General features: G+C 40.0%; 1 protein-coding gene across 1 annotated transcript; it reads left to right on the top strand.

The window, feature by feature from the left end:
- Positions 1 to 15: 15 nt before the first annotated feature.
- On the top strand, positions 16 to 22,217 carry BRD8 (bromodomain containing 8). The gene is made up of 21 exons (XM_029285677.1): positions 16 to 104; positions 527 to 623; positions 2,784 to 2,853; positions 3,302 to 3,351; positions 4,191 to 4,313; positions 4,424 to 4,504; positions 5,240 to 5,304; positions 5,787 to 5,923; positions 6,189 to 6,404; positions 10,079 to 10,223; positions 11,803 to 12,101; positions 12,566 to 13,030; positions 13,757 to 13,850; positions 14,327 to 14,373; positions 15,273 to 15,478; positions 15,818 to 15,910; positions 17,236 to 17,304; positions 17,564 to 17,741; positions 18,042 to 18,146; positions 18,416 to 18,460; positions 21,857 to 22,217. Exons 1-21 carry the CDS (start codon positions 86 to 88, stop codon positions 21,914 to 21,916), a joined length of 2,664 nt encoding a protein of 887 aa, XP_029141510.1. The 5' UTR covers positions 16 to 85; the 3' UTR covers positions 21,917 to 22,217.
- The last annotated feature ends 3,062 nt before the right edge of the window (positions 22,218 to 25,279 follow it).

The following is a 25,279-nucleotide window of genomic DNA, read 5'->3' as shown; positions in this document are numbered from 1 at the left end:
CCTACCGCTCTCAGCGGAGAGGCCCGACCTAACGTTTCGGACTCGATGTCTGGGGAGCTTCGAAATCTATCGTCCTTTCCCGAAAATGGCGGCCGGAGCGGGGAGTGAGTAGTGGTCTTTTTCCTTGCTTAAGGGCAAATGTATCAGGGCCTCCTTTTTAGGCCTCAGGATGCCCACGGCCTTGCATTTCTGAGAAGACCACAGTCATCTGGCGCAGCTGTGTACAGCCAGGCTTCATGCTGTATCTGCCTGTAGCACGCATTTTAGGGGCGCGAGATGGCCTTTTGCCACCCACCCCCTTCTAGGAACCATTTGTTTGCGATTAAGTGTTGTTGTTTTTTTTAAATTTCGCCTTTATTATTTTTTTAAATAGTGTGGCGAACCTACCTAATGTTCTTTCCTTCTGCTATTACCAGATTTTTCCAGATAATTGTATGTTTTTTTCCTTCAGGTAGATCAGGAATATATAATTTGCTTCATATCTCATCCTACAGCAATATTGTGATTTTTTTTTTTCCCCTGTTAGAACACAAGTTGATGAACGCTGGGCCCACGGAACCGTGGTCTATTCGAGAGAAGCTGTGCTTGGCTTCTTCTGTCATGCGAAGTGGGGACCAGAACTGGTGAGATAAATACCGTTAATGGATTTGAACATTTGCTGCCAAGTTGTATTCAACAAAATTAGGGACTAATAAAACAAATTGCAAAATAATGGCAAATCTCGAATAAGTTTATCACAATCACAGAAAAATATGTCTCTTAATTTGCTTAGAACTACACTAGTTTCTGTGAACTCTATAGAAAAAGCTAATTTAAGCATGTATATTTTCATAGACTTAAAAGAGTTTGTTTAGTCCAAAACACACTATTAGCAGTTACTTTAAGCCAGTGTTTCTCAACCGTGACAATTTTAAGGCATGTGGACTTCAACTCCCAGAATTCCACAGCCAGCAATGCTGGCTGTGGAATTCTGGGAGTTGAAGTCCACATGCCTTAAAATTGTCAAGGTTGAGAAACACTGGCTTAGAATATTAGAATCACGCCAGTTATTAAGTGAATCATGCAGTCGTTAGGTGAATCTAGGTTCCCCCGTTGACTTTGCTTGTCGGAAACCAAATGGGAAGGTTACGGAAGGTTATCACATGACCCTGGAACAGTTGCCAAGTGCCTGAATTTTGGTCACGAGATCGTGGGGATGCTGCAACAGTTGTAAGTGTGAAAACCGGTCATAGATCACTTTTTTCACTGCTGTTGTGACTTTGGTCACTAAATGAATAGTTGTAAGTAGCATCACTGAATTAAAAATAATTTAATTTGTACTGCTATGTACCAGTTTACAGTACCCCTAATATAAATCAAAGAACTAACTATAGTTACTTTATATATACTAACCCATGTTACAACACCCTTTTTATTAAATATTCAATAAAATAATTTATTAAATTATTTTGAGATGTAACTCAGTATTAGTGATAGGTATTTTGATGAAAACAAATTGAGAAACATCTGTTATTCCCAGCTTTCATATTCCAGAAGTTCCTAAAATGATTTGCAATAAATATTCCCCTTTTTTCTGCAAACTCCAAGATGGGAATTATTTGGTTGTTTTGATGTGATGTACCTTTGGATAAAACCTACAGTCCACCCTCCCCCTCCCCGTACTGTTAACGACAATGAAAAGTGAGGTTATTTATTAGTGCAAATAGTCAAATCAATGGATTGTATACTACTTTCCATCCTTAAATTTTAGTTGAAAAGTGATTAAGCACTTGTTCTGATTAAATTCAGAAGCACAGATTGAAGTCATCAAAAAGAAAAGAGCATAACTATAGTTTTTGAATTGACTGTTGAAACTCACTAGAGATTGTACAACTTAACACAGTGGTGGCGAACCTATGGCATGCGTGCCAGAGGCGGCACTCGGAGCCCTCTCTGTGGGCACACGTGCCGTTGCCCCAGCCTCGCCTCCCCCATGACCCCCTCCTCACCAGCAGCCCCCTTGGAGGAGAGTCACCCCCCGAGCGTGGCCCACATGGAGCAGCACAGCCAAGGACATGGCAGCCAGGCAATGAAGACAAGACTCTGTCCTCACGCCCCATCGTGCACAGTTGATGCTGCAGGGCGTGGGCAGAGGGAGTGACCGCCATAGTGCTGCTGGGCTGCTTGGGCAATCTGCGGCGGGCCTTTGAGGCAGTGAGAGGCCCTGCGGGCAGGCAGGGCAGGGGATGGGGGGGCGGTGCGGGGGCGGGGCCAGTTTTTGGGCACTCAGTCTCTAAAAGGTTCGCCATCACTGACTTAACACTTACCTTATTCATACTAGATTTCTACTTCTGGAATGAAACAAAAGTTTGGAAAGGAATTAACTAAAATTCATGCAGTTAACATTTGAAAACAGTATGGTGTATTTTTATCCAAGTTAGATTTGTACAATAGAAAAAGGCAGTAGTAAATGATGATTATTGTTTACATTTACAGCCCCTTTTATTCCCAAAGAATCAAATTGCTTACAGTAGTTTTCTTCTCTAATTATCGAGGTTTCCAACACTGAGATAGGTTAGACTGATGGAGTATAATTGACCAATGAGTTTCAGATATGAATAGATATTTGACCCTAGATCACTATGAATGGAATATAAACCAAAATGAACTTCAAAGTGTATTTTATCAAAATACTGTATTTTTATACAGTATTTTTTTCTCAGTCTAGTAAACGTATCATCCCTGGTATACTCTATATTTTGTATAAAGAGAAATAAAATCTTAAATCCATCTTATTTGTATAGGGTATCTGTCAGCAGAGCTATTAAACCCTTTGCAGAACCAGGCCGTCCACCAGATTGGTTTTCTCAGAAGGTAAGAAACTTAAATACTACATTTAAGCATAATAATGGCCTTTTGTTTTTCTATTGGGAAGATGTACTGTGAACATCTAGGAAATAAAGATCATGGATTAAACTGTTTGGAGCTTTGCTTCACAGCACACACATATTTTTTAAAAAATGGGGAAAAAAACTTGGCATTGCATTAGTTATCATTAATAGAGCATTGTTTTAGAGGGTCTCTGGAGATAACTCTAATGGTGCCAGTGCTCAGGTAAACATCTCTTCCTGGTTGCTGCACACAAGGAAAGTTCCATATAATTTATTAGAAAATATGTCCTCTTCTCCAATTGTTGGGGAATATCTTTACAGCGTGGAAAATGTGTTATATGCCACACACAAGTTTTTGTTGGAATACTATTTTTTTGTGTTGGTTATGGTGACTGTTTTCTAAAAAAATGTATGTATGTACTTTTTTCTAGCACTGTGCATCACAATATTCTGAGCTCCTGGAGACAACAGAGACTCCAAAGTGAGTTTAAAGGTTGAACCATTTCTTATCAGAGGAAGATTAGAAGTTGAACACAGTATGTCCTTGTTATTTGTTAAAGCAGCCTGACTGCTGGTAGGCTTCCAAGGAAACCTGGGAAATGTTGGGTACAAAGCACTTCTAAATCATTTTTGAAGCAGGTTCATCTCTACTAACAAATTGTTCAGCCTTTGAACTGAAGAGCATAACGGCAGAGTGAGCTTACCAGAGCAGTTGAAACTCTGCTCCCAGACAGTGATTATTCAGGATTACTAAAACTGATAGTTCAGGTACATTCAAATCGAAGATATTGCTGATATGCAAATGATTTGAATTCGAGCTTCCCATTTACTTTATAGATTTAATGGCTAAAAGTAAGAACAGAGTAAATAATCCCAATTCAGGAATGCATTCTGCTTTTTATTTAATTATTGATCTTTTCAGAAGATTTTTTTTCTCATACTTTTTCCAATAGTGTTCAATAAAACTACAGCAAAATGTACTATATTGTTTGTTTAACCAGAATCTAATTAATATAGATTTGAAGTAAAGTTTTCATTAAATTGTACGCACAGTACTGCACGATTAGCTAATTCTTCAGGGATCACAAACTTTCACCCCACTAGGTACTTGACTGAGACTACTTTAGTGTATTCTTAAACTTTACAATAGTTTTTGTAGTGAATTACAAAAGACCAAAAGCAGTAAGTAATAAGTGATTGAGATGAGGAGGAGGTACAGAAAGATTAGATGTATGTGAATACTGGGTGCTTCATCTGCAGGGGTCGGATTTCTCTTACTAGTCGCTAGAGTCTTCTTCCCTCCTGTTTTTTTGTGTGTAGAAGAAAGCGTGGTGAGAAAGGAGAAGTTGTAGAAACTGTAGAAGATGTTATTGTGAGAAAACTGACAGCAGAACGAGTGGAGGAGCTTAAGAAGTTTATTAAGGAGACACAGGAAAAGTACAGGTAGGTCTGAAATTTGGTGATATATCAGTGATACCCTTGTTTTCTTATAGAACAATTGCTAATAATTAAATTAATTAAATTAAACTGTATACCCTGTATTTTCTTTACAGGCAGCTGAAGAGAGATGCAGAACTGATCCAGGCAGGACATATGGATCACAGGCTGGAGGAAATTTACAATGACATTGTGATGTGGGTTATCTTATTTCCCTGTTCTGTCACACTCTCCCCAACTCTTTCACTCACAAATTCCATGTCTTGAATCCTTGGGATCAGGTGAATTTTTAAATGAACCTCAAAAATGAAGTTTATTTAAGTATGCATAAAAATTACTGAGATAAGTAATGTATTCATATGCTTCTATCTCAGTATTCATGTCATTCCTTGCCAGCCTATCTGCCCTTTGTAGTAGAATTTTGATGAATCGCCTATGGGTTCTATTACCTGTACTTGACATTTTTTAGGTTTTGGTTAAAAATTGTTTTCAAGGATAAAAAAATGGGGTTCTCACTGTTTTTTTATCTCATACACCTTGTTTAATGACCATTCGTTCAGCAACTGTCAAAGTTACAATGGTGCTGAATGAGTGATAGCTGGTTCTTGTAGTTGCAACTGGCTCACAATTATGATGTTACCGCATCCGGTCACATTATTGCCATTTATGACCGTCACTGCTGGTTTCTGATAAGTAAAGTCAATGGGAAAGCTGGCAGGAGGTCACAAATGGCATCCATGTGGGATTCACTTAATGACAGCAATCAGAAGTGCTAAATAGCACAGTCACTTGACATTGTGCTTTACAGCCAGGCTGCTTGGTGACAGAAATTCTGTTCCCAATTACTGTTGTTAAATGAGGACTAGCTATATGAGTGGGAAATATCTATTCTGTTTTGCTCCCGTAACTTTGTGTGATCTGCATTTTTTCAGGAAAAAAAGAATAGAAGAAGAGGAGGCTGAAGTGAAGAGAAAAGCTACTGATGCTGCTTATCAAGGTTAGTTGGAATTTTGGATTTTTAGTTGAACCAAGGTCCTCAGAATTAAATTTCTTTGACAGAAATTAAAAGTAGTAAAATGCAGTTTAAAAAAGTAAGATCTACAAAATTATTTGGCCATCCCAATTTCCTCTTCAAATTTCCTGTGGAAAGACTGAGCATAAAATACTCCCTTTAAGGCCGGACTAAGGCATGATGGGTTGTCATAATGATCCTGTACCTCAAAAAGAAGCATAGAAGAAATGAAAAGAAAACCTGTCCAATATGGTCATAAGCAAGAAATTATTAACTAGTAATCAACATTTTTCCTGTTCTGTATTCATAAATATCATGTGGGATGGAATTAAAGGTATTTAGGGGATTACCCCTTGGACTGACTTGGGAGTGGAAAAATTGACAATCACCATATTTTGTGTTGAGAATTCTTAATTAATCTGAATAGTGTGAACTAGAATGTAATTTTCTGCCTTTTGTTTCCTTAGCTCGTCAAGCAATTAAAAATCCATCGCGAAGGATGCCAGGAATAATGGTCCGTTCTCCAGCAGGGTCAACATCACCAGGAGCAGAGTATGCTCTGGGAGACTTGTCTCAACCCAGTGTGGAAGAGACAAGTCCAGGGGTAAGATGTGGCAGGAACACAAAGCCATTAGGCTGTACGGAGCTTTCCACGGCTCTCACCGACTTCCTGCTTTACAGGCACGTTTTGGCGACAGTGGCTGATACAGGGAAAAACAGGTGGAGATACATGAATTGCAAGGGAAGCTAGTGTGATGGAGGAGCTGCTTGGGATAGGCTGTGTCATTGGCCCTGTTGGGAGGAGTCACAGGGACATGTCAAGATGGTGAGGATGTGGCTTTGAACAGTGTGGTTTTTCTCTTCCTCAGGTAACTCCAGGGACATTGCCCAGCACCCCAGTTGCCTCCTTCATTGGGATCCCTGACACCCCTATGGGCTCCACCTCCCTGGATGCCCCCTTGACCCCAGTCACAGATGATTCAACCCAGAAAAAGATGCTAGGACAGAAAGCGACTCCGCCTCCTTCTCCTCTGCTTTCAGAGCTGCTGAAGAAAGGCAGCCTCCTGCCCACAAGCCCCAGGCTGGTATGGAGTCCCCTCCTTACATGTTCAAAAATCTGGGGGAATCTCTGTGACTGACTTTCACCAGAAAAGGCACAAAGCTTTTCAAATGGAATAGTTCGGATAGACGTTAGGAGCGAAAGTGACGCATGGCATCAGCAGTGCTTTTCCCATAGCGCAACGAAGCCTGCTTAACAACTCTGGCAGAAAGGTGATAAAATTGGGTGTAGTCATGTGATGCCCTCACTTAAGCACAGCTTAACAAATTGTCCGGTCCCTATTGTGGTTGTAGGTTGAGGAATACATGTAGTCCAACATGATTTGTTATCACATGGGGATAACAAATTTAGGAAAACTGCTCTTAATCTGATCATCAGCCTTCTGCAGTCTGGTATGTTCTGGGCATATTGGCACCAGAATTCACAGAAATATGGCCTTTAGTTGTGGTAGTTACGAGTTCCAGTCCCAAAATATCAGATTTAGGGAAAGCTGTTGTTCCTACATTTTTTTCTTTTAGTAAGGTTAGTATTTATTAAATAATGTTATGCTTCGCTCACTAATCGACTTTAATGATGCTTCAGAATCAGGTCAGTTTTAATTACAGGTAGTCCTTGTGTTATGACCACAGTGGAGCCCAAACTTTCAGCTGTAGGTTGAGGCACCAGGTGACGACTTGGTTTTATGACCATTTTTATAACAGTTGTGAAGTGAGTCACTATGGTTGTTAAATGAATCACGGTTGTTAAGCAAATCCATTCTTTTAAAAAACTGATAAAACCCACCAGAAACTGGCCAAAAGCGTCACAAGTCGTGGTCACATAGCCATGGGATGCTGCAACTAGTCATGGATGTAAGCCGGTTGCCAAGTGCCAGAAATGCGATCACATGACCACAGTGTGCAGCAATCAACTTCGAGGGTGGATCATAAATAGCTTTTTTGAAGTCCAAGTGGTCATTAAGCAATCAATCCTAAGTTGAGGACTACCTGTACAGATAGTTCTTGACTTAGGACAGCAATTCTGCCTGAAATTTCTATCACTAAGCAATGAAATTATATAGCATGACCATATCGCTTAGCAACAGCAATCCCTGCTGTACTGATTGCCGTTAACCAAATCCCACAGTTGTTAGGCAAGGCAACTTCCTGCTGACTTCCCACAAGCAAGTTAGTGGGGAAGCCAGCAGGAAGTTAAGTCCCAGGCAGCTCATAAGCAGGCTGGCAGGCAGGTTGGGTGAGGGAGGGCACAACGTGGTCCATGAGGATGTGAGGGGGGTGCATCACGATTCAGGGAGAGTGTTGAGGCTCAGGCAAGGTACATGGGGGTGGATGATGGGCCAGCATAGCACAAACATGGGGCGGCTAAGGGTGGGTGCATGGGTATGGCAGACTTATCCCAGTGACTTTCCCTGCCGGCTTCCACATTCACTTTCTGAGGAAACCAGGAAGAAAGGTTGCAAATGGCAATTGCATGATCATGGGGTACTGCAACCAGTCGTAAGCGTGAACCAGTTGCCAAGCGCCTACATAGCAATCACTGGACTGCATAAGTCCTGGGATGGCTGGAACTCTTGAGCACTGGTCACAGCCATTCATTCAGCACCTTCGGCTGAACGAATGCTCATAGATCAAGGACTTTATGTATGTTATAAATATTTTCAATCTAGATCGAATAAAAATAAATGAATTCTGCAAATGCTAAAATTATGAACAAGATGGAACGGCTAACCAAAATACATAAGAGTGAAGGAAAATTTGCCTATAGTACTATGTGTGACTTGAAAACCCATGACCCATTAGGCCATCTTTTTAGAGATATTTCCTTACCAGATTCCTCAGTGCCCTGAACAATGGCAGAGCTTCTAATGTACTGCCTTCACTGGAAAAATTCTTTAAAATTCAGGGAGATACCCAAGAGATGAAAATAGGCCACGCTGAACTGTATAGTACAGTTAAGAATCAGGAGTTGACCACAGTTGATCATAAAATATTTCATAATATAACACAAACTTTCATAACATTTTTATAGTTTATATTATGTCATAAAATATTTTATGAAATTTGCCAGATTCAATTCCTTGGGAGTCCTGAATTATGGATTTTAGACACGTTCTGTAAATTAGCCTGTTTGAGATATCGTGTTTCAAAAATTGTTGGCCTACGATGCAACATTTTGTACAGTTAAAGGTTACATACAGGGTTTTAGTAGTTTATAGATTGCTTAAAATGGTGTCTCTTGAACTATTATAGGGCAAATGTAAAGTGCAGTAATTACATGAAACCTTACTTCATTTTTACTCTTAAAAATTACATTAGATTGAATGGTATTTAGATTGGATGATATTTAGAACATATCCTTGAATGTGGAAACATATTCACGTACCTCAAAAAACCTGTGTTTTCTTCTTTGTTTTGATGAAATTGTATGAATCACAAATCCATGAGATGGGCAGTTATAAATACCTGTGTTTCTCCGAAAATAAGACTGGGTCTTATATTAATTTTTGCTCCAAAAATTAGGGCTTATTTTCTGGTTAGGTCTTATTTTGGGGAAAATGCGGTACTAAATGCATTCATCTGGCTGACGATCTTAACTGGGGCTTATTTTTGGGGTGGGGCTTATATTACGAGTGTCTTGAAAAATCATGCTAGGGCTTATTTTCTGCTTGGGTCTTATTTTTGGGAAAACCTGGTACATATATCATACATACGGGAAGTCATAGCATAGCTGCAACAGCAACTTCTACTAGGGTGGGAGATTATGCAAGAAAAAGAGACATATAATGAGTGTTTGTTATAGTGTTTGTTTCACTGTTTACACCATAGATAATCCATCTCTCCCTCTTGTGGGTTTGTTTTTGTTTTTGGTGGTGTTTGTTTTTTGTTTGTTTTTTGTCTTCCTAAAAATATTGGAAAGGTTCTGCCTCTGGTTTCCAAAAAGATGTTCTCAGCTTTTTCCCTTTTATACAAACACACAAAATTTATGTAGCCAAATTTTGTTGCCTGGAATGTTATCAAAAATTTGAATCCAACATAAGTCTATTTGGAGCCGGTTTTCATGACATGTTTTTCTAGTTTATTGGTAAGCAAGGAATGCATCCTCCTGCATATTCTGGTTCCTACCCTCCCAGTTGATGCAGTTATTAAATAGCCGTTGCTGATTATTTTTCGGGTACAGGATTCTATCAGAAATGTAGTAACTAACAAATCATGAGTGTTCTTTTTTTAGCTGATGCCTGAAAGAACTTTTGAATGGCATAGTAAGCCTTAAGCTGATACGCTAGGTAGGGGCAGGAGCCATTGTAGTATACTACATTAAATGTTCAGTTTAGGTTAGAGTGCCAGGCAAATGGAGACTTAGTGCAATCTCCCTGAATTTAACATCATCATAATTTAAGATTACCTTGTTCTGGTGTTCACTAAGAACAAGTGTATTTAACTCAAACCCAACATAGAAACATTGTTTAGATAGGGATAGATTTTGCATTTTTTTTAAATTTCCCCTATCTTTCTCCTTGGTGAACTTTTGCCCACTGCAAAGAAATCATTTACATTTCTTTATTCCTACAAAGGCAAGAAAGCTTCAGCCTTAAAAATGTTTATTTTGGTGCAACATAGTGCAGCTGAGTGAGACTTGATTACTTTACAGAAAGTTAAATCTTCTTTATGTTGATCTTTAGAATATGGTGTGTTTTGGCAGGTGGCAGAGGGTGAGCTTTCTGTTGTTGCTGGTCATCCAAGCAGCTCTGGTCTCCTCCTGGAAGTGGGAGGAGTTCTTCCAGTATTACACGGTGGGGAAATGCAGTCGGCCTCTACCACTATTCCTGCGACCCCTGCTGCGTCAGGTAGGGCCTGTTGTTTTACAATGCTCTACCTACTGTTTTAAACATGTGAAATGTAACACTGCAAAAGTTGGGTTCTTGGAAGACATCATAATTGTACGAAGTGCAGTATTTTTAATCTAGGCTTTATCCATGTTATGTAATATTTGATCCTTCTGCTCTGACTTGCTCTGTACATTTGAATGCTTTCAGCCTGATGCAGAATTTGCTTTCCCAAGTATCAGCAAGTAAATAGTCAAATGCTCTATTGATGCAAAGGGAGGATTTTATGCCTCTTGGGTACCAAAAGAAAATTTGGAGGGTGGCCTTCTGATGTGCATCCCAGGGTTATCTTGAACTCACAACTTCTATTCAAAGAGCAGGTGATAGTTGTGACCAAGATGGCATTTGCCCAGTTACATCTAATGGGCTAGTTGTGCCCTTTCCTAGATTAGGAAGTCCTCTGGATGATCAGTCATGCCCCAGTCACCTCACTGGGATTATTGTATTGTGTTGTACATTGGGCTACCCTTGAAAGTTGCTCGGAAGTTACAGCTGGTCCCGGATGCATCACAGAGAGAGAGAGATAGATCTTGTAAATTCTGCATATCTTCATAAATTAAATACTTTTTTTATCATTTGATATACAAAAATGAAGTAGAACCCTTTGGTGCAGAACATGGATTGCATTTTCCCCAGTGATATATAAATTGTATTATCGCCCACTTGAAAGCATGCTACATCCTTGTTTGCATATGTTTTGGGATTCTACTAGGTGACTTCCAGCAGAGCTGCCTGTAGCCATTTTATAAAAGGTGTTGTTATATGTTAGTGTTGTGGCATGAGCTATTGTGGGATAAGTACAGGAACTGCTTGCTTTGTAGTCTTCTATAGCTGTTGCTTGTGGCTTAATGTGCCTTTCCTGTCTTCCTACTTTGTTAGGTGCTCCTACTCTTTCCCGCCTTTTAGAAGCTGGTCCAGCACAATTCACCTCATCGCTTGCTTCCTTTTCTGCTGTTGCCAGTGAGCCTCCAGCCAAACTCCTGCCTCCCCCTATAGAGTCCGTGTCTCAGGCCACCATAGTCATGGTGCCCACACTACAAGCGCCACCTGCTGTGCCATCTGCTGCAACTCCAGAAAGTGTAGCGACAGGTGCGTCCTTGCACTCATATGCCACTCAGTACCTAACAGAAGACTTGTTTCCCTTGATTTAGAGGAAGGGCTGTGTGAATGTGGGCTGTGGGCATCTTACATTTGATAGCAGAGGGATAGATTGCTGGACTTCAACAGCATCATGCTAATTATAGAGCAAATGATTGGCTCAAGGCTGTTTAGAAAAAGCTCTCTGAGTTTCAGGCAGGGCAGATTAAAGAAAGGGTTATGGTAAAAGTACTGGAGTGGGACTAGAGCTAGGCTTTGATGCTAAGAAGTAGCTCTTCTTTTGATTTCAGACCTTGGTGGGGGGAGGGGACAGAAAGTGGTACCAGCCTGCATGTGCCTTTATGCAGGGCTGTGGAATGCTTTTTTTTGATGCCTTGATCTGACCCACATTGCTGGTTGCTGCAGCTGCCAGGCTTTCACTTGACTTGTCACTCTTGTCCAGTGAATCAGCCCAACACCTGTGTTTCCATGGAGGCAGTGCCTGATCCTCACACTGTGACAGTATCAATGGATAGCAGTGAAATTTCCATGATCATTGATTCCATCAAGAAAGACTGCCTAGGCTCTGGGGCATCTGGTGGTGTAGGGACTTCCAAAGACCACATGGATAGCAAAGAAGACCTGGATTTGGCTGAGAAGATGGATATTGCCGTTTCCTACACAGGGGAAGAGCCTTCCTACACTGGGGAAGAACTTGATTTTGAAACTGTTGGGGACATCATAGCTATCATTGAGGACAAGGTAATTATCCAGAGGCCTGAGCTTTTGGTCCTACTTTCTAACAAGAGCTGAAATTTCTTTCATCAAAAAGGCATTTGCCTGGTTTACTTTCCCTCATTGTTTTAACTATCTCAACAGATAGTTTCAGCTCAAAATGTATTAGTTTCTTGGACTGGTGAAGAATAGAGGCCCACAGATTTAGTAATCACAGCCCAACATGGAAATAATTTCCTTTAGAAAGAAGCTTTGCATTTGTTATAATCTGTCACAGTCCAAAGTTTTATATAGTTTTCCATGTATTATCCACCTGTAATAGTATGCCTGATTTATGCAAAAGTGGCAAAAAAATGTTTCCATCCATACGTTCACTTCATTCTGGCATGTAGAACAGTTGGGATGTCACCACCCCCCCCCCCCCTAGTCCAGGTTCCCTCTCTTATTATATGAACGATCTATGTCTGCTCCTTATGTTCTTGTCTGGAAAGGTGGATGATCATCCTGAAGTCTTGGATGTAGCGGCAGTAGAGGCTGCCTTGTCTTTCTGTGAAGAAATTGAGGATCCCCAGTCTCTAACCAGTCCTTGGGAGCACCCCCTCCAGCGAGAGCATCCGATCCAACAGGAGCACGACAAGCAGAGCCAGATACCCCAAATGACAGTAACGATAAAGCAAGAAAGACCGGACTGTGAGGAATTGGAAGCCAAGGGGATCCGAGATCTGATGAGCCTTGGGGATTTGGGAGCCGATATTAAAACTGAGCCTGCTGAACAAGGGCAGGTACGTTTGGGCTCTGAAGAAGCTGCTGTACTAGCAGCTAGAACAAGTGAAGCTTCTGAGTTGAGGGGCCATAGCTCTGAAGATGAAGAGACCACAGTGGTTGGTTTGACAGGCTCTGATATGGATATAGAATCGACCAAAGATGACATGGATCATGGCACTGTGAAAGCAGAGGTAAATTGATATGCTGTAGGTAATTTAGAATTTTGTGTGAAAGAAATGGAAAGGGTAGCTCTCGTATTGTGTTTGGCTCCGTTTAGTATTTTGGCTAAATTTGGCACTGTATCGTTCTGGTGCCAAGACACTAAAAAAAACCAGTCTTGAATGTTAAATCCGGTATAAAACATCCGTGATCGTTTATTATTTTACACAATTTATTACCGTTCGCTCACCAGAGGTATCTTAAGAATCACAATGTCCCAGCTTCAATATTTTTAAAATTAAGACTCGGCTGTCTTCTCTTGTTGAAGACTGCCGCAAATGTGGCTTGTCCCTGTGCAGTCACTAGTCTAAAAATGTCCCTCGCTGTTTCTTAAATGAAATCCAAGATTCTCAGCAGCTGGAAGGCGATTCCCAATATCATATGCTACGGGTTTTCCCCTTGTGAGATTACAGAGCTCTTGAGTCATTGGTTAGGTCAGGGGTAGGCAACCTTGGCTCTTTTATGACTCGTGGACTTCAACTCCCAGAATTCCTGAGCCAGCCATGGCTGGCTCAGGAATTCTGGGAGTTGAAGTCCACGAGTCATAAAAGAGCCAAGGTTGCCTACCCCTGGGTTAGGTCTTCAAGGAGCTCCCTGTCTGGATGTGCGTACATGCGGCTGTCCAGTTGGGGTTCTGTCACTTCAGCCTCCCAGCCTGCTTTCATTGTCCTACACAACGCACATTATTTTCTTTCTAGCTTCCTCCTGATGAGGAGACTTCCTCTCCACACGCTCCAAGTGCAAGTGAAGATTCCTCCCAGGCAGATGTCCACCACAAATATGAGCTGTCAGGTAACTGCATTGGATAGACTGGGAAGCAGGGAGTTGCCATAGGTTTCCAGGAAGGACAACCTATATCAGTGGTGGCGAACCTATGGCACGCGCGTCGTCACCCCAGTCCTAGGCCTTCAATTGGGTTTTATAAAACCTTTTCTCTTTAGGCCTCCGCTAAAGAGAAAATCAGTTCAATTAGTCAATTTCAACTTCTCGCGAAAAAAAAAGTTCTTGCAAAGTTGGAATTGATTGATTGAACTTGTTAGTCCCACCCAGTCTGCCGTTAACACCGCAGCCACGCCCACCCAATTGGCCACACCCAGCCAATGGGCCACACCCACCCGGCACTCAACGATACATAAGTGGGTTTTGGGTTGCAGTTTGGGCACTCGGTCTCTAAAAGGTTCGCCATCACTGACCTATGTGAATCTGATGGAGAATGTCCTTTAAAATTATGAGCATTTCGCAAGTAACTGTTGTTGTTTTCTTCTCAGAATCAATGAAAGATGAAGCTCAAGCTCTTTTTGAAAACCAGCTGAAGGTATTTTATTTACTCTTTGCATGTGTACAGGATGTAAGCAGCTATTCTTTGTTTTGCAACTGATCTATAGTCAAAGAAAGCCAGACCTAACTGCAAAAATCCCATCCCAACTCATCCTGATGCCCGGAAATCAGTGGTTAACTTTTCTGGAAGCAATGGGAAAGGGGGGGATGGGGGAGTTTGGTGGTGGGTAGGGTTTCAGTTACAGCTGTGTTAATTTTAGGAGTTTATTTTTGTGTTGTTGTTTTTTTTAGCCAAGGTCCTCCTGAGTAATTATTTATATTAGATACAGAGTCATTGCAATCAGACAAGTTAAAAACAAAAATGCAGCAGTCTCATCTATAATGTAAATATGAAAAATAATGTAACAAAAACCAAGGAGAAACAAAACCTCAGTAGCTGCAAATGACTTGTGGGAAAAGTGCTATTTACTATTAAACTAAAGCAGGGGTCTTCAAGCTTGGCCCTTTTATGGCTTGTGGACTTCAACTCCCAGAATTCCTCAGCCAGGCACGTTATCTGAGGAATTCTGGGAGTTGAAGTCCACAAGTCATAAAAGGGCCAAGTTTGAAGACCCCTGATCTAAAGGAATGGTTGAATTTTGCTCAACAGCAGGTGGTGTCACTGCTGAGAAGGTCCTGGCTTGAAAAAGGCCCTCCTTCCTTATTCAGATATGTGAGACAGAGCTCCATCTGAACATCTAATCAAGCAGTACAGATTAGATGGGGAAGCTGTTGGCATGGGCCTCTCCCTGAGCATGTTCTGCCATACATGTGGGGTGTTTCTGCATGTAGCTTTTGCTTTTCCTGCAACCATCATATTTGGAGGCTCTTGTTGACAGCTGCATTTTGGCTGGGCTGACTTGCTAGACTTTTAATCCTGTATTTCGGGATGCTCAGGGTGAAGAGGATGAGGAGGATGGTGCCAGCGAGGCTGCCAGTTTGGAGGAGCCCAAAGAGGAAGATCAGGGTGAGGGATATCTCTCAGAAATGGACAATGAGCCCCCTGTGAGTGAGAGTGATGATGGCTTCAGTATCCATAATGCACCTTTGCAGTCTCACACGCTGGCTGATTCCATTCCCAGCAGCCCTGCCTCCTCACAGTTGTGAGTATCAGTCAACCTCCAGCTACTCAGATACCCCAGAGCAAACTCCAGCTGGCTGAAGGCTAGTTGTAGTATTGTCCCTTTATACCATATTCTCTAGTGTTAGGGCTTGCCTAATTTAGAACACTGTCTAATGAGTTGCTGATTTCTGGTGGAGCCTCATGGTAAGACTCCGGCTTCGAGGAGAACGGCCATCCTTTTTTTGCAGGAAAATGTAAAAGATGGGGATTCCCACCGAGAGTTAGAGTTCATTACTAGATCCTTCTTTATATGCTTTACTTCAGGAAGTAAAGTACTTGTATGCTTTCCTGAAGAATGGCTTTTCCCGTCTTTCTCCAGCTCTGTTTGCAGTGAGGATCAGGAGGCTATTCAGGCACAAAAAATCTGGAAGAAGGCTATTATGCTGGTTTGGAGAGCAGCTGCCAATCACAGGTAAATCAACAACCTTGGGACTTGCCGTGGTTCTCCTGGAAAATAGAAATAGGAATTTGTGTGTCGCAACAAGCATCATCTTAAAAGAAAGCTTATCTTGTGCAGAAGAATGGGGTGAAAAGAACTTATTAATTGCCTGCTTGCCATTTGCAACTCTTGTCAAATATTTTATATAGAGAGAATTTATTTTTATTACTCAAAAATAATTTGCAATTGTTATCAAATATTTTATATATATATTTATTTTTATCGTTAAAATATTTTTAAACACACTTTGCAGTCTAGACTTACTCATGGGAGCTTTTAGCACATCGTCTGGCAGCCTCTGAAGTCCTACATTTTTTACTTTAACAATTTCTTCACCCAAAAGTCCTTACCAGACACATAGAGCTGCATTAGAAAATGTGTGAAATGAATTAATTTTGGCAGAACTTTCTAAACCAGGGCGTATCTGGTGATCAGAGGTTAGCCTCTTTTTTCTTGGTGCTGCATCTACTTGCCTTTTGCATGCTTGCTACTATATATTACAGCTTTGCTGTACTCTATCGCACAGTGCAAATACACACTTTGTTTTTTTATGGAAATAATAATAATATAATAATAATACAGTTGGAAGGGACCTTGGAGGTCATCTAGTCCAACCCCCTGCTCAGGCAGGAAACCTTCTACCATTTCAGACAAATGGCTGTCCAGTCTCCTCTTAAAAACCTCCAGTGTTGGAGCATTCACCGCTTCTGGAGGCAGGTTGTTCCACTGGTTAATTGTTCTAACTGTCAGGAAGTTTCTCCTTAGTTCTAGGTTGCTTCTCTCCTTGATTAGTTTCCACCCGTTGCTTCTTNTCCTGCCTTCAGGCGCTTTGGAGAATAGCTTGACTCCCTCTTCTTTGTGGCAGCCCCTGAGATATTGGAACACTGCTATCATGTCCCCCCTCGTCCTTCTCTTCGTTAAACTAGACATACTAGACATATCACAGAGGACAGGCTTTCAGACTGCAAGATTTTTTTTTCCTCGTACAGCATATTGAGCAAATAAATGGGTAGTAGATTAGAAAAGGTTTCCAAGCTTCTTCTTCAAGTGGCCATGAAAGCCAGCTGGGTGACCTTGAGCCAGTCACTCTCTCCACCCAATTCACCTCACTGGGTTGCTTTTGGGGGGAAATTAGGAGGAGGAAGGTGTGTTGGATATGTTTGCCTTCTTGAGTTATTTGTAAAGATAATAAAAGTGAGACACAAATAAATAAGTGGGAATTATGTTTATTGCCTTAGGACTGATATGTCTATTTTAGGACTAATATTTCTTAGGACTAATATGTCTTCTTTGAACAGGTATGCCAATGTCTTCTTACAGCCCGTGACTGACGATATTGCTCCAGGTTACCATAGTATTGTACAGAGGTTAGTATTTGTTTTTGATTGATACTGAGTCACCTATCAGCACTGAGTCACCTATCAGCACTATCTGCTACCTGCTACTGTTGTCATATTCTGGCCTGGGGCCCATTCAGTCCACTACTAAATAAAATAGCAGAGGAAAAACACGAGAGAACAATTAATTTTATAAGTGATATTCTGATGCTTGGAGCCTGCTCATAATGCACCTATTTTTAATGCATTTGATTTTAAGACAAAACCTATTTGCTTGACTCTTTTGCAGGCCAATGGATTTGTCAACAATTAAGAAAAACATTGAGAATGGGTTGATCAGAACCACAGCAGAGTTCCAACGAGATATTATGCTGATGTTCCAAAACGCTGTCATGTACAATAGTTCTGATCATGATGTTTATCACATGGCTGTGGAAATGCAACGAGATGTCTTGGAGCAGATTCAGGTAAAGGCACAATCTTAATATCTTCATTGAGCAACAGTCCTCTTCTGATTTGACACGGGAGAAGTTAACATCCTTAGGGGAGTGGCCTGCTCCTTCCGGTATTGTTAATGTGTCCCTGGCTTAGAATAGAAAGAAATAGGTTAACTTGACAAGACTGATACCCTGAGTGTTTCAAAGCAAGCGAGAAGTATACAGGGTTAAAAACAAGCTAATTGTTTCCCAGTGTCATGATGGTAAGATGCTAAACTTTCCATTCATTCTGAATCCTAATGCATACTGTGCGATGATTTTTGTTTTTAGCAATTTCTAGCCACGCAATTGATCATGCAGACAAATGAGTCTGGGATCAGTGCAAAAAGTCTCCGTGGACGAGATTCTACTCGGAAACAAGATGCTTCGGAGAAGGTAGGACCAATAAGAGCTGATGAATCTTGAGTTTTAATACTATAACCTTCATGGGAGGATTTAAAGCAGCTTTTGAAACCACAAAACTCCTGGTGTTTGGGTATTTAAATTGTTAAGACTTTCCTGCCTAACAGTATCCTGTGAATCGGAGATTCCTGGCTCTGAATGTAAAATATATGGAACAGTGACTGTCATTACAATTAGGTGCTTAGATATGTTGTATTCATTCTTGACAAATCCATTTACCTCTTCTGTTTATTTCTTAATAGGACAGTGGCCCTATGGGCTCCCCAGCATTTCTTCTTTCTCTCTTTGTAAGTACTTAACAATCACAATTACAATAACATTGGGAACATTGAATGCATGATATAGGCCTTCCTAAAATGATTGGAAGATTCTAGGTCTTTTATTACTGAATTCTAAGAAACACTCAGTTATGCTTTAAAGTGTTTTCATTGTATGATAGGGATAGAGGCTTTTGTCATTTTGGGATGGAAGACCCTGCTGTGCCTTACATTTATAGCTTTGTACTACTATATAGTTCACAAGATTGTCTTCAGCATTTTGAAAAGGTTGGCTATTGAAAATAAATAAAATGAATGTAACTTAGTAATATCTTGACTTGCAGCACTTTACGTTGTTCTTCCTTACTGGTCTACAGGATACTTGGTGTTTTTAGAGATATAGTAGAACAATAAAACTGCAACAAAATATTTAGGTAGTCAGCAAAGATCAATACAAATATTTAAATATAGAATCATGCCAGTCATTCATCTTCCTTGAACATAAATAATTTGAATAAAATCTAATTAAAATAAACGTCATTAAAGTTTGGATGGAGCCGATTTTCTGTGGGCAGGGAATTCCAGAGATATGTTTCAGAAAGGTCTAAAGCAGACATGTCAAACTCATGACGTCACATGACGTCACGCAACGTCTCGGGACAGTTTTGCCGGCAATGGGGTGGGCGCGGCTTCCGCTTGACATGTCCGGCCCACGGACCGGCAGTTTGACACCCCTGGTCTAAAGTATTGAGGATAAGTGTTGTAGTGTTAGAATTGAATAAGTAGCAGGAGGATTCCTGTTCAAACCTTAGTTAATTATGTAATGCTATGGATAACTAAACCAATCATTAAATTTTAACCTAACTCCTCTGTAAGGCTATTGTTAGAATGGCAGAAAAAGGTACCCTGCTCTTTTTAAACAAACAATTGACAAATTAAATATAAAACAGAACTAATTAATTCAATTCTTAGCAAGGATATACTAGAATCATATGACCAAATAGTACTTTTTAAATGCTCTCAAATGTGACTATAATGGTTTATTTGAAAATGAAGGTAATTTATATAAATAAAGATTAAAAAAAAACGGGGGAAGTAGAATTCTAATTGTGCTCCAAAAATCAAAGTTTGTTAAAAGATCAAAGTTTGTTAAAATATTATGTTGTAGTTTGTCGTTGTGTTCAGTTTCAGTTTCTCTGCCTAATAATTATTCGTACAGAGTGATTGTAAGTGCTGTCTGCTTGAGCCTTACTTCTCATTAGAACATAGTTTCTTGTGAAACCTCTGTATGCTTTTCTTGGATTCATTGTTCCAATATATGTTGCGTATTGTTGCAAAGTTTTGCTAGCCTTGCTTTATGGATTATACTTTGCTATATCCACTCTAGAAAAAAGTAATGTATATAAATGATATGCATGTACCTGTTTTGCTGAATGATCTTTACATTTGTGGTTTTCTAACCATATTTGCCTAGCTGAATAGTTGACAACTAATTTTTGCATATTGACTCATTTTTCAATTATAATTAGGTGGAAAAATATTTCTTTGTTTAAATGTTCCACAACTTCAGAATATAGTGTTATTGGAAAAACCTAATCTTTAAATAAGTTATGTAAAAATGCAGCATGGCATAAACATAGCAAAGCCTAAAAGCAATAACAGAACCCAATAGATAAATTTTCATGGCCATAGTTGGCTGATATATCATTGATATTTGAAGTCGCTCTGAGATCATGTATCATTTTTACAGTCATTTATATTTAATTTTGTTATGTGTAAAAGAAAATACAACACACATTTATTGGTGGTGTAGGAGAATGTATTGGACACATTTATTCCTCACATATTTTAAAGATGAAAAACCTGTAAATATTCTTCAATTTGCTTCCCTTTACAGAGAGGAATTTTATTCCTCTCCACCCATACCAGTTTCATTGAGGGTTTTTTTCTTTCAGAGTTGATATTCCATCATTGCAGTCCTTCAACCACACAGTGGCTTGGTTTAAATATTTTCCTAAACCTAAATTGTTTGAATTGACCACCACTGTTTGGATTTTCACAATGTGCCACACTGAAACCAAATAAAATCCATTATGCTTTTGTATTATAGTATTCTAAATCCATTAAGTTTAATATAATGGGCTTAAAGACAGATTCTGACTGAATTAAGAAAAAAAAACCTTCCTAACACTGAAAGTAATTTGACAATCATACAGTTAGCAAAATAGATGGTGGGCTATTCATTACTGGATAGGTTCCAACAAACCTTAGCTATCTATTATAGATACTTTAATTTGAATTTTGCGCCAAATAAGATGCTGGTTTCAATGGTTTCAGTGAGTCTGAGACTCGTGAGAACCAAATTTCTGAGATGGTATAGTACAGTGGTGGCGAACTTATGGCACGGGTGCCAGAGGCGGCACTCGGAGCCCTCTCTGTGGGCACACATGCCGTTGCCCCAGCCTTGCCTCCCCCTGCAACCCCCTCCTCACTAGCAGCCCCCCTGGAGGAGAGTCGCCCCCTAGCGTGGCCCACGCGGAGCAGTGCAGCCAAGGACATGGCAGCCAGACAGCGTAGACAAGACTCTGCCCTCATGCCCCATCACACACAGTTGATGCTTCGGGATGCGGGCAGACGGCTGGGCAATCTGCGGCGGGCCCTGGAGGCAGTGAGTGGCCCTGCGGGCAGGCGGGGTAGGGGTGGGGCAAGGGGTGGAGTGGGGGCGGGGCCAGTTTTTGGGCACTCGGTCTCTAAAAGGTTCGCCATCACTGGTATAGTATATAAAACTACTACAAAACTAAAATACAGTGGTTGGTTTGTTCTTTTCGTGGCTAATCTGGGCAATCATTGTCTCTCAATACGCCAAAAACACGTTTTGACAGGTTCATCCTCCAGCCAAAAGAATAGGACTTCTAATACTTATCTATTAAGACAGAGAAACATGAGGACAGGCAGCCAGATGGAGAGGGCAGCAAAAGGAAGTAAGCTATCTGATTGCCCTACATTCATGGAGAGCCGCTGTGAGGAGATGCTAGGGAAAGTAGTGCCAGGGTATTGCATCTGGAAGAGATCTTCTGTAAAGAGCAGCAGTTGATCAGGTATGTTAGACAACATCCCTCCTGTCCACTTGAAGAAATGAGCACATGTTATTCAAATGAAAGAAAAATCACAAGTATAATTTCCAAGCATCCCCAAACTAGCCACAGCACATATTTCCCCCATTTGCTCTGAGCTGACACAGAAACACCCCCCCCCCACCAATTCCATTCCAGAAAAGAATCCTCTGTGTTATAGGAAGGAAAGCGGTATTGTCAGACTTAAGTGCTGAGTCTTTCCTGGCCACACAGATAGCAGCCAAGCCTCTCTGTCCTTTGTGTAAGTCCTTCTAGTAACAATGGCTTCCCTTTTCCTTTGCATTTTGAACAGGATGGGGGAACTAGAGGACGTCGTTGTGCCATTGAAGCAGATATGAAGATGAAGAAATGACGCAAAGGCAGGAGACACCCCAGGCTGTGGCATCTGAATGAGAATTTTCCTGATTCTGAATGAGACGCGGCTATGGATGGCCATCTGTGTTAGTGTGTGTTATCCTGGAATGTGTAACTGGGGAAATCCCAGGGCCGGGAGAACGATCCTTTGCCTGTTCTAAGGCAGTTGTAATCAGGTCCTTGAGTGTTCTGATTAGCTAGCAACTGGTGGCTAGTATGTATTGTAATGTGATGTGTACAGATTTTTTTTTTATGTATTTGTGGATTGTAAATGTGTATAATAAATTGTAGTAGAGAATCAAGTATAGCATAGTATGCTGGCTACTTTCATTTTTGTATTTTACTACTTTCAAGCCAGAAGATTTTAAACATTCGTTTCCCTATTATTTTTGACTTCTAAAATTCTTATTTTACTTGTAGCAGCAGTTCAGAATGATGCCTCATGTTAGACAAGTAATAGCACAAATCAGTCACATTTCATATTGAAGGCAACAGATGCGATTGCAGGCAACTTACAGTAGCTTCTGTTATAAAAACTTGGAAATGTTAAATTACTTAAATATGCCCAGAGCCAGTTTGGTCTAGTGGTTAAGGCACTAGGCTAAAAAGCAAGAAATCAAGTCCTTAGCCATGAAAGCCAACTGTGTGACCTTGGGCCAGTCACACACACTGAGTCCAACCCACTTCACAGGGATGTTGTAGGGAAAATGAGAGGAAGGTGTGTTGGATATGTTTGCTGCCTTGAGTCAATTGTGAAAATAATAAAGGCAAGATATAAATAAATGAATAAATGTTTCCCTTCAATAACTGGGTATGATAGTGGTACAGTCCAAGACACAATAGCATTAAAATTTTGGATGTTCAGTTGAAAATTTATTCAATTGTTAATACTGTTTAGCAACCTCAGCTATCTGGACAATCACAAAATGCAAGAATAAAAAAAATGTAATATTGTATAGTGTACAATAGCCGTTTTTCCTGTCTCGGGAATTAAGGTTTCAGATTATGATTGCATGTTTTAATGCTATTGCATATGTTAAAATCACACAATGCTATGCACCTTGAACATACTTCTGTTTCACGCCTGTGAATCATAAAACATAGAAGAAAGCTTGGCACATGTTATCTCCATAATATACCAGGTTTCTCTATGTCCCACCAGTTCCAGCCCTCTGTAATTTTTGCTTATAGTAGCATAGTGAGAAGCCAGCCCAGATAGGAAAAGATCTACTGTACATAATCTTGCTGTCAGTTCTTCCAGTAGTCACACAAACATTTCTGGGACCTTTAAGCAGGAGATGGGCTTAAGCGGCAAACTTTTCTGAAAACATAAGAATGTCAACAGCACAGAGGCCAAAGGATCGTTCTTTCGCTATATGCTTGCTATATAGCAGGAATATTTTTAATCTGCTTTGTGGAACTATGACATTTTTTCTGAAAAGAATATACACGCTAAATAAGATTGAATTATACTGTTTGTCCCTACAGCATATTGTGCCTTCTGACTGACAGTAAATTCATCTTTTGCATCTTTTTGAATTTTGCTTAATTAAATGGTTTTTTTTAATCCACTCTCTTCAAACCACAAATGTCAAGAACTGGTGTAAAATGACACTTTAAATGGTGATGCCCAATTTTTACAGATATTAATTCCACATTCTGGTATTAAGCTCTTTTGCTTCAATTGAACAACATAAGGAAGAAGTAAACAGGCAGTTCTTTTAACTTCTTATAGTAGATATGTTCCTTATGTGGAAATTTGGATAACTACCTTCAAGTACATTGTACATGTAATCGACTGCTACTGGCAAAAGTATTGACCACTATATGTTCACTGAGTGAATTGAGTTACATTAATGACATCATTATTTAAAGTAATTGCATTGCTTTAAATAATGTAGCACTTGATTCTATGTATTACATAGACACCACATTTAGAATATCATCATTCTCATCACTTGCACACTACATCAAACTGGAAATACACACAGTTTAGCATTGACTCACTGGACTTTTATGTGTCCCTGGATTCTGGGCAACAACCTAACAAAGCCAAGTTCCAGGACCAGCCATTAAGTGGTAGAAATCTATTGAATGTTATATTCAATATATATTAAACAATAACTTGTTGGATGCAAATTGATTATGTGCATCAGGTCGATGTTGATTCTTAGTGACTATATAAATATATGATAATATGTCTCTGTCCTGGTCCTTCAAATATTAGCACACCAATCCTTGCTACAGTCATGTCTATCTGCCATGCTTCCGCTTCATCATCATCTCTTTTCATCTTTCCCAGGATTATAGATTTTTCCAGATATCTACATCTTTATATATAATATATCCAAAATACAGTCATTTGAGCCTCATTGATTATGTTGTATTGATTTGTTCTATGATCCATTTGTTTTCTTGACTATTTTTCATGTTCTCAGGATTTTCCTCCAATATTAAAATTCAAACATGCCCATACTATTCCTATCTTCTTCAAAGTCCCAATTTTTCCTTCCAAAGAGTATCAGGGAAATCCATTTGCTTGCGTAATTCTAATATTGTAGCTACAGGCACATCAGAGCATCTTTTCCAAGGCCTTCATTGTTGTCCTATCAAATAGTAGTCTGCAGTATTTTTCTTGATTGCCAATTGTCTTTTGTTGATAGTTGATCATAAAATGCTAGGCAAGAGTATCCACCTCTTCAGTATCTTTGTAGTCAGTTTTAATGGTGATTGTTGTATCTGTCATTTAGCCATTTTTATGTAGAATTTTAGATCCCTTTTTCACTGTGCTCCTTGAACTTTATTACTAAAGTTTACAGATCATTTGCATTTTGAATAGTGTCGTCAGCACTGTGCTGATTATTGATGCTTCTTCCATGCTCATTATCTTCCTATCCAGCCTCCCTCAATAAATATATTCAGTGTATAGGTTGAATAAATAAGGAAAGGGTAAAATACTTTTTTTTTATTCCTTTGCTGACCTGAGAGTAGTTTGCCTTGCTAAGTCCCATATAACGGTTAATGAACAAGAACGATGGGGTGTTTGGGAATTCCCAGTTTAACATGATCAACAGAATAGAAAATACTTATGTAATTAATGAATGCAAATGCATGCTTGTATTTCATCTCTTCTATCTTTCTGAACAAGTGGGCTGCATTTGTACCAGGGTTCCTGTTTTGTTTGGGCAGTTGGGTATATTTGGCATTTTGGGAGCAGACCATGGGTCTTCAAAGAATATAGTACTGAAGATGTTACCTAGTCTAGTAATGAAATATCTGCAAAATACAGGCAGTCCTCGATTTGCAACAGTTCACTTAATGACTGTTCAGAGTCACAATGGCACTGAAAGAAGTGACTTAT

The sequence above is a fragment of the Protobothrops mucrosquamatus genome, unplaced genomic scaffold (assembly GCF_001527695.2).
Source record: "Protobothrops mucrosquamatus isolate PMUCROS unplaced genomic scaffold, P.Mucros_1.0 scaffold2058, whole genome shotgun sequence".
Classification (NCBI taxonomy): domain Eukaryota; kingdom Metazoa; phylum Chordata; class Lepidosauria; order Squamata; family Viperidae; genus Protobothrops; species Protobothrops mucrosquamatus.
This window is presented reverse-complemented; position numbering and strand designations above follow the sequence as displayed.